The sequence below is a fragment of the Diprion similis genome, chromosome 1, assembly GCF_021155765.1.
Source record: "Diprion similis isolate iyDipSimi1 chromosome 1, iyDipSimi1.1, whole genome shotgun sequence".
NCBI lineage: Eukaryota > Metazoa > Arthropoda > Insecta > Hymenoptera > Diprionidae > Diprion > Diprion similis.
In genome coordinates, this window is record NC_060105.1 from 4,111,695 (window position 1) to 4,125,279 (window position 13,585).

The 13,585-nt window shown below is 44.1% G+C and overlaps 1 protein-coding gene across 9 annotated transcripts in view; it reads left to right on the forward strand.

Annotated features, from left to right (window-relative positions):
- Positions 1–13,585, forward strand: part of LOC124404219 (glutamate receptor ionotropic, kainate 2-like) — a 63,111-nt gene that overhangs the window by 12,018 nt on the left and 37,508 nt on the right. For all 9 annotated transcript variants that reach the window (XM_046878172.1, XM_046878225.1, XM_046878190.1 and 6 more), the window contains exon 3: positions 9,554–9,715. In XM_046878172.1, the coding sequence (XP_046734128.1) occupies positions 9,554–9,715 (162 nt within the window). The remainder of the gene's footprint in view (positions 1–9,553; positions 9,716–13,585) is intronic.

Genomic DNA, 13,585 nt, shown 5'->3' on the forward strand with positions numbered 1-13,585 from the left:
CAAAGCCTGGAAATCTGCCCCACAAACAGACTTGAAGGATCGAATTCTTCCAGAAACCACATTCTTTCGATTGATCGAAAATTTGATGAACAGCTGGATTAGCTAACTAATATTTTATTTCTTTTCATTAGTGTTTTCTTTCATCAGTCTTTTGAAACTAGCTTTTTTAATTTCCTAATTTTCGTTCGCTAATTACACTCTGCGAATACCGTCTGTTATTAAAAAAAAAGGATCTTCGGTGGGAGTATTTCAACTGACTACACTCTTTATGTTTTTCCGTTAAACGGACTTCGTTAACTTATATTCCTTCGGGCACGTTTGAACGAGTAGTTTTTCACGCTTTTCACAGTCGAGTAGGGATTATGCCCACAACAACGTGGAGAGCTTGCAGCTCCCAGTCTTCAGGACGCTCGGCGCCGAGACGCTGTTTGTGTTAAAAGTTTGGTGACTGACGTCAGCGCGTAAAATAGAAGAGCTGCTATTAAAATGCTGTACGTTTACGTGAGATAGTGTATACATATATATTCTCATCGTTCAGTACGAGAGCGATGATCTCCCTCTGAAATATATCCCCTTCATTTTTCTTACTCTTGAGTCATTTCTCCTTTCTTCCATTACTCACACACCCCCTCCCCCCTTCCAGCAGACACTCGTTTTACTCAACACACTCGATTTGTCAATTCCCCTTTTTTCGAAGAGTCAGTTTCCGAAATACAAAGCGATGTTCAATTTTCTCAACACGATATATTTACGATCATTAAAATATTCAACGATCCAAGAGAAACGAATTTCAAGAGCTCAAGAGCTTGCGGGAAATTAATTGATTGGAATCGTTTTATTTTCATGGAAAAATAAAGAACAACGCGGACGTAAAGACTAAGCAATTCCGATCTACGTACCTGCTATTTATTTCCACAAGCTCATAACCGTCTCACAAGACTCAATTTCACCCCCAATAGCAATCACAATTTAGGTAACCGAATATCAAATTAGCGCTGATATTCCCGCAACAAATTCGTTCTCAAATCGTTTCGCAATGAGTGACGAGACTGACGTCTCTCCGTCGATATCCTGAGAGTGTCGAACCACGGTTTTACCGCGCTAAAACCACAGCAATGATCACCATTGTCAAACAGTGTGACAACTGGCTCGGCACTCGGTCAACTGTGTGGCATAAAGAGCCACCCTTCCGGCGCTCTCGAGCTCGGTGCTTTAAAACGACTTTCAAGTCCGGAGGAGCTTTCGCCGTTCCGCTCCTTTGTCTGACGGGGGTGGAGAGCCGCTGATCCTTCAAAGGATTCTCGAGATTTCCGTCGAGTAAGCCGACGCAGGCGAGGCGGTATCCTCGACGAAACAGACGCTTCCTTCTCGGATGAATGACGAGTAGGTCCGAGATGTCGGTGGAGGTTAAAGCGAACTTAAGTCAGGCACACTTCGTACTTCGCACTCACCTAGTTTTTGTCGCTCGCGATGAGCAAGGGTGGAAAAATTATTCACACCCCTTCAAGTACGCCCTTTAAAATCGAGTTTTTTCCTGCAGACGACAGGTTGTTCCGTCTTGTTCGCCGACGATAATCGCTGTCCAAACCATCCACGTGGTTCGTGTCGCGATACCAGAACGCTGCTTGTACAAGGCTCGACATATCCTTCGGGCAACATTCAGCTTGTAGCGACATCCTGCAGGAGCACATCCTAGTCCACCGCCAGCGGGCAATGTCCTAGATTACCTGGCGGGCATCCAGGGCGATCACGGAGGGCCAAAAAGCACGCGATTCGTCTTCCGTCCTGATGTTTTTACTCCCCACTACCATACGCTGGCTTTTGTGCACCCGAACCGCTTCCAGGAGGTTATGGCAGAGAGTAAATGATGGCCCAGAGGATATTGGATGGGTGGAATTTATTCCACATCCCAATTTATCGCCGATACACGAACGACACGCTTCTTATCCTCTATTCGACGATTGAAATCGCTGACGCTTTTAACGGTTCCAAGGCTTCAAATTATATCGACGGTTCGGTTTGTCCGGAGTTTAAGGCGATAGTTCGATGCGCAATGGATGACGAATGTAGTCGCCGATTAAATTTGGACTTAACGTGAATTGATCTATTATTTATCCAAACTAGATTTTAAATTATCTCATCAAAGGAAGCCAATTCCTTTATAGCCAATCTTCTAAGCAGATAAATAACACGCGCAGCTCTTATTGTAAAGAACATTGAAACACAGTCCAACGATAGTTGAACACTTCTTATTACGGTTCCATGCTTTATTCGATTCTTTCCTTACCACACCAAGTGACAAATAAAATGGCTGATTAACACCGCGAAATCAATTTATCACAACGCACTATACTTACTACTATAAGCATACTTACACGTGTCAGGGTCACAATGCGATGTAACTACAAGACGAAGTCGCGTTATAACGACTAACACCGACGGTAAAAATTCGGATACGTATAGCAAATGAACGGCATCGATACACGTCGCGATAGCACCTTACACCTACATGTTATAGGTATAGTACGCAGAGGCGAATCGCGTGAAATATTTAGTCGGGACGAGTCAATAGTTGGAAATCCGACGGGTGGGTCCAGGGACAGCCGATGAAGCCCCGAAGTGTAATCGCATTACAACCCTCGTCGTCTATCCATCCTCGACACACTCGTCTGTGCCTGTCTCTATACGATCCACTCGCACGTTCGATACCAAGATACGGTATCGAGGGAGACGTGCCACCCCCATTTTCCCACCCCTGCTTCCAAATTTTCAGGTACGACCCTTGGCAATACGCTTCATGTAATTCGTTGTTCGTCCTTCGTTGCTCCATAATTTGGTTTCAAAAATATGCTTGGTCAAGTTGGTTTTGAGTGTATAGGTATAAGTTTGGTTTTCATGAAATCTGGGGCGACAATGGTGCTGATCTCGTTTTTATCGCTTATTGAACACGACTCGCGACGCGGATTTACGGGGTGCAAGAGCCCCGGAAAAGGAAAGGGAAACCGGAAAATGAGTATATCCCGAAAATCAGGCGGGGATCGATGCTGCCGAGTTAATGCCGCGGAAGGGCTGCAGGAATCATTTGTTATCGTCTAAGGTCCACTTATTTTCGAGATAATGGTCTCGGACTGCACGCGGTGGTAAATGTGTGAGCTTTTACGATCACGTGTATACCGATCTAATCCCAAATGTTCCGCGAAGAGTTCAATGCCGTATACTGTGTACGAAAACGTCGAATTTATCGCGATGAACGCTCGGTGAACATCGTAAAACGGTTAATTAGCCCGGATCGAGTCGATGGCGATTAAAAGAATGCCGCGAAATCCTGGTAAAACCAGAGAAATTTGGCGAAAAAATAACCGACTCCGAAGTTTTTCAACGTGTTTCAGAGTTCACGCTTGATTCTGGCTGTAAAATATTGGGGTGGAAAATTGAATTTCGATTCTGGAAAACGCGCAGAGCAGACGGTGAATTCGGAGCTTCGGTATCGTAATTACGACCCGACGCCAAAGCCTGAACCTCGAGTTAATAATCGAGTATCGTCGATTAAATTTCCGACTAGGAAACCCGACGTCCGCTTTACCGGGAGAAAATGGGGCGAATCGCGTACGAGCGGCAGATTGCCGATATGGTTATGGGCGGTGTGTGGGTGCTGCCTGTTTGGCGGAAATAAAAATTTTTCCACAGAAGCCGAAGCGACCGATACCCGGCAGTAAACGCAACCCTCGACCGCAAAAACGTCGAGCAACGAGTAAATAAATCGTTGAAGGATTTATGTCGGGTTCAAATCAATTCTTCTAGATCACCAAAAGTATGAATGTCAAATTTATTGTTATAATTTTTACTTTTACCAGCTATACAAGCTTGTCGAAAAGTGAAAGGTGAAACGTGAGTAACGGCATCCTGTAGGTATCCTTGTTTCCCGGAGGAGCAATAAAATCCAATTACCTTCCAGTACTGGCGCTGCCAGCGCTGATATTTCTGCACAGCGATATTGTTCGACCGCTTGGTTTCTCCTCGAGAGAAATTCGTTTGAAATTACGTAAGAGCGAGTAGATACTTGTACAAAATTCGTATATATCTGTATATAACTATATATATATATATATTGTACATTACCTCTCTGAATTTCAGTCAAATTAGTACCAGTACGATAGTCCTAAAGAGAGATGAAGGCTCGAAATGATTGCTGATCGTAAATTTTATACAAGTACGAAATAATTTACAATTTCATTTGGATTCTCCTTTCTTTTTATTATCATTTAGCGGAGATTGAAGAGAACGAGAGACGGTGATCTCTCAAGTATGTAGCAAAAACGGTGAAGGATCAAAATGATGAACCCCCGAAACCCCGCGGGGCGAAGCTTCGGCGGCTTTGTATTCGCGAAACACAACTCCCGGGTAGTGAAGTTTCAGTCGATAATCAGGCAATCGAACTTGATCCACAACCACCATGGTTCCTGTATCAGACAGTCAGACCGGCGCTAGTCGGGCGCAAAAAACTTTCATACCTTATCCCGTATTCATGGGAACCACAACGAGCTAAACTCTCTATCTCTCTATCTCTCTCTCTCTCTCCACACGTGGCTGACGCGACCCTGAACCAACCCCCGAACCAACGTCGCTAGGGTGTTGATCCAGAAATATTCCGGGAGCCACAGTCGAACCCATATTGCTCTGGTTATTGAGATATTATCGAGTTGTTCCCCACGGGTATAAATTCGCCCTGGATATCACCACCGCGCCGGGGACAAATTTCCCTACGAATCATAATCCACCCCCGAATTCTTCCTTTTTGTTATCAGCCTCCAGGTCGAAATACGTCCAGAAACCAGGGTGAAGAAATCTTAATTTTTAACAATTATTCGAACTCATGTTTCAGGTGTGATAAAAATGATAAAAAAGTACTCATATTTTTAGCATAAATCAGAAACATTTTAAGGCATTTGAAAATTCGTCAACAAACTACATCGATGAATACTGTAGGTATACGAGCTTAATTAGATACGACTTTCAGCATTTACTTGACCCGGATTAAACCGCTGGATAAGTAAGATGGGCCACAATGGTTACCCTAATTCCATAGACGACCCTATTTCCTACCGACACTGTACCCGCAATTCCGGAAATTGTCACAGCTTGGACCCCCTAGTTGTGCCTTCGGTACGGGGTGCGGAATTTTCGGTTAGCACCAGCCCTCGATACCGGCGATGGTCAAGCGGTCAGTGACCGCCAGCTAGCGAAATTAATTTTAATAACAATGCCTCATTACCTCCGGCTGTATAACGCTCGAGGCTACAAACAACGCGAGTGCATCTATTAATTAGCCCTCAAACTCGCTTGGAAATCACCGAAAATTGAGGAAGTGCAGTCGGCAGTATTTGACGATAAAACGAGGCGAAATTCATCGGATGAAACGGAAATTTGCTGCGAAATCGATCGAGCACTCATCGAGAAAGAATTTTTGTACGCAACGATTTTGGAGGTAGATCTATACTTTGATTGATGGAAATTATTCGAGAATTACAAAACAGCGATTAAAAGCAGATAATAATGATATAAGAATATTACATCGACGATTGACCATAACAACATTCATAATAACAAATAAAAAAAAAGCCATCATACATCGCAAAAAATGAACTCGTCCAATTACTTAAAAATTTTGTTTATATGTATATATTTCGATCTTATAATACAGGTGTAATTTATCGATCTATGTCTAATTTAATAACGCGTATTTAGATCCTATTAAATCTATTTAGATCTGTGAATTATATGTATATCGGTAGACGAGATCGTTTGCAGGAAAAATTTGTACTTGACTGGATGTATTCGTTTTTTTCTACTTCTGAAAAATACGATCACCTGGTGAAAAAGCAGCGACGTGACAGTGACGAAGGTAGAAGCGATGAAATTCCATCCTCTGGGTCTTTCTTTCAATCTCGATCGAGGTTAGGAACAAGTTAATGTCGGTTTCTGCAACCAGTTGCTCGACGCGCGGTGGTCGGGCAAAAAGTACCAAAAACCTTCTTCGCTTTATCCAGCTTTTTCTCAGCTTCCTTGGCCCCGGTAAAACAGAGTGTCACATTATCGCCCCTCGTCTGTCACTCCATCGCTATACATATGTATATATATATATACGTTCGTGTGTGCACGAGGTATGTTCTCGGTGAACTATTGGCTTCCTAAGATTTATCTTAAATTTAACCGTAATCTTGTTACACCCGGTTTCCTCGCGTCCTTCTTGGCATTACTCACTTGCTCACTACTCACTTACCGAACCGATGAGTTCGATCAACCGGAATTCAGTCTATCCGTTCAAACTCTCTGGTATGCAGATAGGAACACACTGCTGCAAAATTATCGGCGAAGCTAGCCAACCTGACGTTGGTTTGATTCACTTTAAGGATGATCTCGTGTAACGCCAAAGCGTGGAAAACCAATTTCTTTCTACTCTAGCCAGAGGGGAAAATTTTTATAGACTTTTCTAAACGAAAACCCTGTTGTGGAAAATCAGATGCAGATCCAATATCGGAGCTTGAACGCTCTTTCTATAAAGAGATAACATTTTTCTACCGGAAATCAATCCTGTTCACTTATTCCAGTTACTTTCTAGCCTTATTCTTTTTCATTTTTAACATTCAAATACACTTTATCGGTATCAGGGGTCGACTCCTGATGGTATTTCGTAGAGAATCATGTAACCCTTAAATAACTTCGCGTATCCACCGAGGAAAAGGCTGGAATAAAATAAAATAAAAATCGTTACAGAAATTAAAACAGCGGATTGATTCTCGTCGAATTTTACGTTTCAATCGCACAACGAATTAGGCCATTTATTATTACCTTCACCCTTTTCATTGCTTTACGTTCGCGGAAACTTGTCCGACGGATGTAAAAGGGACGATGTGAAATTACGGTCGCAACAATCCTATGCGGATTCAGCGCAGGGCTTATACTCCGTGTACCTAACGATAAGCCGGGTCAACAAGCTATTCCGTACTTATTAGCAATGGTCGTACGTCGCATTTTCACCCTGCCCGCCCTTGCGAGGCATTGCGAATGTAAACAGCAGCTTACGTGCCTTCGAGTTCATGAAAGAAATTCTAAGGTTATTGTCTTACGAATTTTAGTAATCGTTGATTTTTTTCAAATTTATTAAAACAAACTTTAGCTAAAAAATTGGGGATTTTTAAACCTTGTTTTACTTTTAACATTGTCAACTTTTTATTCCATTTTTAATACCATTTTTGTGACCGTTTTATCACTTGTCAGATAATCAAATACGGGCAACGTTCCCTACACGGTGTAGTAAAAAAAAACTTAATCATAAAAATTCACGTATCTGCAGTAAAATTCATATCATTTGACCAAGCAAGCTTTAAATTTGCAACATGATTTTCATACGATGTGCACATATAGCGAACGTTTGATTAACCTTTTTAATTTAATTTTGATTATTCGTGAAATCCATTGCCATCCCACAGATTAACATTATTTTTCCATTCCACTATTCACCTGTGGAACTGAAATTATTTCATTCTGAAATTTCTCCGGTAGATACTAAAATCGTGATCACAATTTTCCGGCAGATTTAGAATTCAATGAGAAAAACGATCTTCTTAACACAAAAAACGTTTCATCTGTTACCGAAACCTCAACTCTCCGATGTACCATGGTAAATAACCAAAGTACATGATTATGCAAAAAAGACAATATTGCAGGGATCAAGGATCTTGTCATTCCGACCGGCTCTTCGGGCTCCAACTTCCGGGCTTTTTCCCAGTGATAAATTAACATTTTACCCCGTGTCTCGAGCCTCGAGGCTTCTTGAAAATTCCGGAGATCCTTATACACTTCATAACTTCCTCCGACTCGCGGAGGACTTTATAGTCGGTAAAATTGAACCTCTTCGAGACTCCTTGTCTCGTTTTCACAATTTCTTTTTTTTTCTCCATTCTCCGTTCTCTTTAACCCTGCAGCCCGAACAACTTGTTCCGCACTAATTACTCGTGATATAAAAAATTTTCCTCGAATCAATGGAATGAAATACGAGACAAAGGATATAGCAGTCTTGCACCGCTACCTAACAGCATGGATGTCGTGGTCCTACGAACTTCCGGTACTTCTTCGCCACGAATCGTAACGCACGGACTGCTCTAAGCGACTTCGACTGGAAGCCGGAAGTCGACGTTAGTGTTTATGCCGCATTCCCAGGGTTGACCTGACCGCCGACTGCCTCTGCTATTCCAAAGATGTTCTCGGCACTCGGTTGCCAGGGTAACCAGGGCTCGCTGCAGACTGAGGTGAATTTATATATATCAACCAACCAACCAACCAACGAACGAACGTAACTATTGCAAAAGAAAACCCGAGAGTATGTATAACCACCACCAACCTTCCTGGAAACTAAGAATGGAAACGGAGCGAAGCGCAGTTCACATGGCTGCTGCACCTTCTCGTGTTGTTCCAAAGTCCTTAATTAATTAGTTGCTGCTGTAGCGTTGCGGGGCTGTAGATGCATGCACGGACCGCTGGGAGATGGAAAAATTGTTATTCTCTATCCCGCACTCACCTTCGGAAGGAAAAACAATTTTCACTTCGTTTCTTAGATCAACCAGCGTAGACAGCGATCCACTTTCAATTAACTCGTCCGACGTTGCTTCGCCCCTCTTGCTTGACAATCAGACCTGAGCAATTCGCAAGGCTCCTTCGCGATTTCCTCATTTCACGAATGTGTAATTTACCTCCGTGTTTTCCAAGCGTTGACCCAGTTGCGGATCACAGATACAACCCGTGTGTACTCGTGTCTCTACGATCTCCATCTTTGAATCGAGCTGCATCTTTGTACGGTATCAGTAGCCGGTTGCCTTTGGCAATGGGTTAGGAAGACTCGTGTTATCTTAGGTCACGTTGTATCTACCTGAGTGCGCGAGGCTGCCTTAGCTCCAGGGCTCGGTTTACCTTGGAGGTATAAAGGAAGAGACTCGGGCAAACGTCCTCGAGCGATTTGACCAAATTATTTGTGGAAGGAAGGTGTACGTGGCGTGGCTGGATAGTTCCTTTGGAACTCTGTCCACCGAGCAACTCCTTCAACATCCCATTTCCCGATTCTAAAGATCCAAGGTGTATCATCAGGCTGCAATAAAGACCTCCGGAGACGTAGACGGAGTCTGACACCGGTTGTTCGGTATCTTGTATTCACCAAGTAATGAAGAAGCTACGTCCTTAGCGTCCTTTCTCGGCACTGTGCAGATAGGTGTCGTCGTTTTTGCGAGATGTGATCCACGGCTCGGGTGACGCCAGAGGCAACCGTGACGCCCGGGAGTGGTCTAGACTGTGCAAGCAGAGACCCTTTGTCGCTTTGTCATTATCGAACTGCATTTTAGAGCGCGATGCTTGACACGAACTAAAACCCCACCCCTCCTGCCTCCTGGAGGGCGAGGCATCGATTGGTAATTAATGAAGGTGCATTCGAGGGTAGGAGATGCTGGAGCTGCTGCAGGATAACTAAGATCTCAGTTTAAACGACGTGTTTCATTGGTTTCAGGTGCCATATTCACTCATGACCAAAAAGATAGCAGCACCGAACTGGCGTTCAAGTACGCGGTGTACAAAATCAACGAGGACCGGACCATTTTGCCCCACACAACCCTCGCCTACGACATCCAGTACGTGCCGAGAGATGACTCCTTCCATGCTTCGAAAAAAGGTCAGTGTTCCCGACGACGACGCGTCGCATGTGAAGCGTAATCGCGGTTTAATACCTACTTACTTACCTGCCTGCCTGCCTACCTCCGGCAATGAAGTCAATTCCAAGTACGTCGCGAGGATCACCGTATACCTTGTACTTTATACCCCGAGTTATGCTACGGCTCACAAAGACCCACCGGTAACGTTATCAACGCTACTCTGTTCTACTCCGGTCGAGCCGGTTGAACCACCATGAATTTATCACCTGGCAATATACCCAGCTCATGGATGCTCCGCGACGGTTGCACTCTACCTCATAAAGCGCTTCTCTATATGTGGATCTCACCGTTCTAGTCCATTACGTGTGTTACATACCCATTTCACCACCCATCTGGACTATTGTTACATCCTGGATCTACTGGTCCACAAAGGTCCGTGCACTGCTCTGTACCTACATATGTATACAACTGCACACATCCAGTTATCAATGCGTTTCAATTACCTGCTACATTGCATTTCCTCTATTATTAGACCCTACTCTCATCATTGTGGAAGAATTTTTAATATGACATACGGCTGACAGCAATCTTCGAAAGGCAGTCGTCGACTATTTCATAAATGGACTGACAATTATACTGATCAGATGTTTGCACGCTATACTTCAAGTATATCAAGTATTAGGGTGGGTTGGTTATCTTGGAATTTTCTTTCATCCCCGTTTTCCGGTAATCCTGACTTCTGAACGACAATCGATGGCTCAATGATATAACAAACGATTGCCTTTCGAGTTCGAGTTTCATCGGGATCTTCGTGCCGACGTATATTGCGTGAAATAAACAGAACGGAATTGCTTTCGGAAAATCGGTTCATGCGAGATGACGGTAAAATCCCTCGCCGACCATTATCCATCGAAAGCGGTTATTTAGTTGAATTCACATTCAGCGGCGCTGACCCCTCTGGTCAGGTATCGGTTGACGGTAGGAAAACCGCGGTAAAATTCAATATCTGAAATGGTTATCTGCTCGATGAAACGTACGATGAATCCCAATCGTCCGGACGACATCTCTTGCGTTTTATGTTGTGTATGGAACAGCGTGCGTGACGGGCGTTTATTTTATTTCTTTTCATTCCACTTCTTGTCCACCACCCATCACCACCACCACCCCCTTTTTGGGTGGGCAGCGAAGTGCGATGTGATTCGGATTTACAGATGTGGAATATTCTTCTTTCGCGACCCTCTCGGTCCTTGCAAATCCATTGAATAATTCACTTTGGCAGCGACTCTTCGTACTTTTAGTATACTGAAATATACATATACAGTATAGATATATTGTACAGGTACGTTTATCTCTGTTGATTTAAGCACTCCGTCCACTTTTCTATTCATTTCTTCTTTCTGTATAAGCTTTACAGACTCGTAAGCTTTAAAATAACTTACAGACGAAGTAGGGGAAGAAATAGAGGGAAAAAGAAAGATAAAATGCTTCCTCGCACCGAAAGTCCGGTAGAGCTTTTCTCTTAAATTGATCTCCAACTACGGTACACATATTTTTATCATTTTTTTTTTTTGTTCAACTTTAGTACCAAGCATGGTGCGAGGAAAAACATCAGCACGCAGACGTCTTAACCCCTCCTTTCGCAACTTTTGAGTTTCTACAATTTGCAAAGAAGCGTGTATTGGAAGGTTCTACGGCTGCTTTACAAGCTCGGTTGACAATCAACGCCAGCTTTTTGTACTTTAAACCTTCGCTGAGGTAGGGTTCCAATCAGCGGTGGTTCCTGGCTTGGTGAACGTGCAGTAATATCGTTTTGCCCGAGTCCATTTTCACCCCAGCTCTCGTCGTCTTACATCCACGGTGCAACCAATGCTGACCATTGTTGAAAAATCAGTACTAAAAACACGTCTCCCTCAAAATCCAGGAAAACATTTTTGCACCTTACCATTTCAGGCCGAATTCCAACCCTCCTGGGCACTCGCTATCAAGCTGTGGGGCCATAACGATTGCTGACTACGATTGTGCGGCTCGAAGTGCCCAGTGCTGATCGTGGGTTCACGTATTGTATGGAACACGTGCATATGGAGTACGCGTTATCTCTGGACAGCAACGGTTTTCAGATTTTACGATTATGTCGTGGACCGGGCTATGCGCTGGCCTCTTTCCCGATCTCTCCAGCCGACGACGGTGCCAAGTTAACCAGACATCTTGCGGGCGATCCGACCAACGACACTGTAGCACTTGCTGCAAGGCGATGACACAGAGTGCATTTCTCATGTGTTTCGCGGAAGAATGGAGAAAGGTTTTCAACGTTGAAAAATGTGCGCAAAACATTGACGAAGTAGCCGATCCGTAATCCGGTTGAACCCTTGTTTGATACGTGTAGTAAAAAACGTGTACAGCACTAATGGTCGGGAGGTTTAGGTTTAGGTTCAGGTTGTAATTACGGAAAGGAAGGTCGGGGTGAATCCACGTAGGGATGAGACGATATCACGTAGAGTGATAAGCGGGGGATCGGCACTGTGCTGTACCGGAAGTTCTCCCCGTCCCGTGGAAACGGTCCAAAGACCCGAAGCCATTCGGAACGGGATGGAAGCGCGCGTTTCTACTTTCCGAAAAGTTTGTTCACCCGGTTCTTCGGATGTCCGTTCTACGTTCGCTCCGCGAAATAACCGTTCGCGAAAACTTTAATACGCACTGAAAGTAATTGGATGGGAGGTGGAAGCGGATGCTCTGGACCACGCCTCCAATGACCCTTGAAACGAGATGTTTCTTGCCTTGTCTTTCGACTCGACGCTTGACCCTTGACCTGGACAGCGGCGCCAAGGAGTCACCACTGATTGCGCCAAACGTCTCCAACATCTTCCCATGCATTTTGGTCGACTTTGCCCAACGACCTGTCTGCCTTCGTTTTATCTCGGAGCTTGCGACCTTCGACCCTTTGATCTCATGCCATAGTGCGGTGCATGGCGAGTGTGCGACGTGCTCGAGAGCTGTTCTCGAATCAGAGCGCTGCTCCAGATTAACACCAGCCGATGTGTGAGAGGTTGGTTGTTATAATGCTTCGTTTTTTGCAGATTGGTTGAAAGGAGTCGGCAATTGTCGAAATGTGTGATCAAGGACCTGCGCTTTGTATCGAATTTCACTCTCGAGAATCATCCAGTAGAGCTGTCGACCATCAACAATTGAACCGATCCGTGTCGAGTGATGAATATGATCGAGTACAGTTTGGAATTCATTCTGCTCTTAATGACACACGTCGAAACTCCACTTCGCTTTGTTTCATACACTTGATTACCGTGGCTTTTGTTTTTCACGAGCTTTTGCCACGACGTCAATAACTGGCAAAATCCAGTTTCCACTCCATCAATCGTTATTGCGCAGAACACGATTTGTGTCGGTAAAAGTTGTTCGCATATGTTCGAAACTGTACGTTAAGAGAAAAAAGCTGCAAGTCGAGTACATCGACGATGGTGCGTCAAAGACCGAAGCATCGATCATGATTAACCATGACTTACCTATTCCTCGAGAACCTCGGATAGTCCCTGTCATTGAGATGGGCAAACAACTTGTGAACCGTAACTTCCAGCAGTAAATATTGACGATGATATGAAACTGTTGGTGAAAGAATTGAGGTAGCGTTGATCACTGTTCATATTCCAAGATCTAGAAAAACTATACAGCGGTAATGATCCAGATCCCAGGTTGGTATCATCGTCGAGCTTACTTTGCTAATTTAATCACTTTTGAATGACCGAATGCCCGATGGTCATTGGCCTGGGCTTCTTCGGACCAAACTTTATCCAGTCACCGTATGACGTTGCACTTTAGCAAAGTAAGAAAGTGGCAAATGGAAAAATCGAGAAGTTCTAGGGTTTCGGTATAGAGAAATC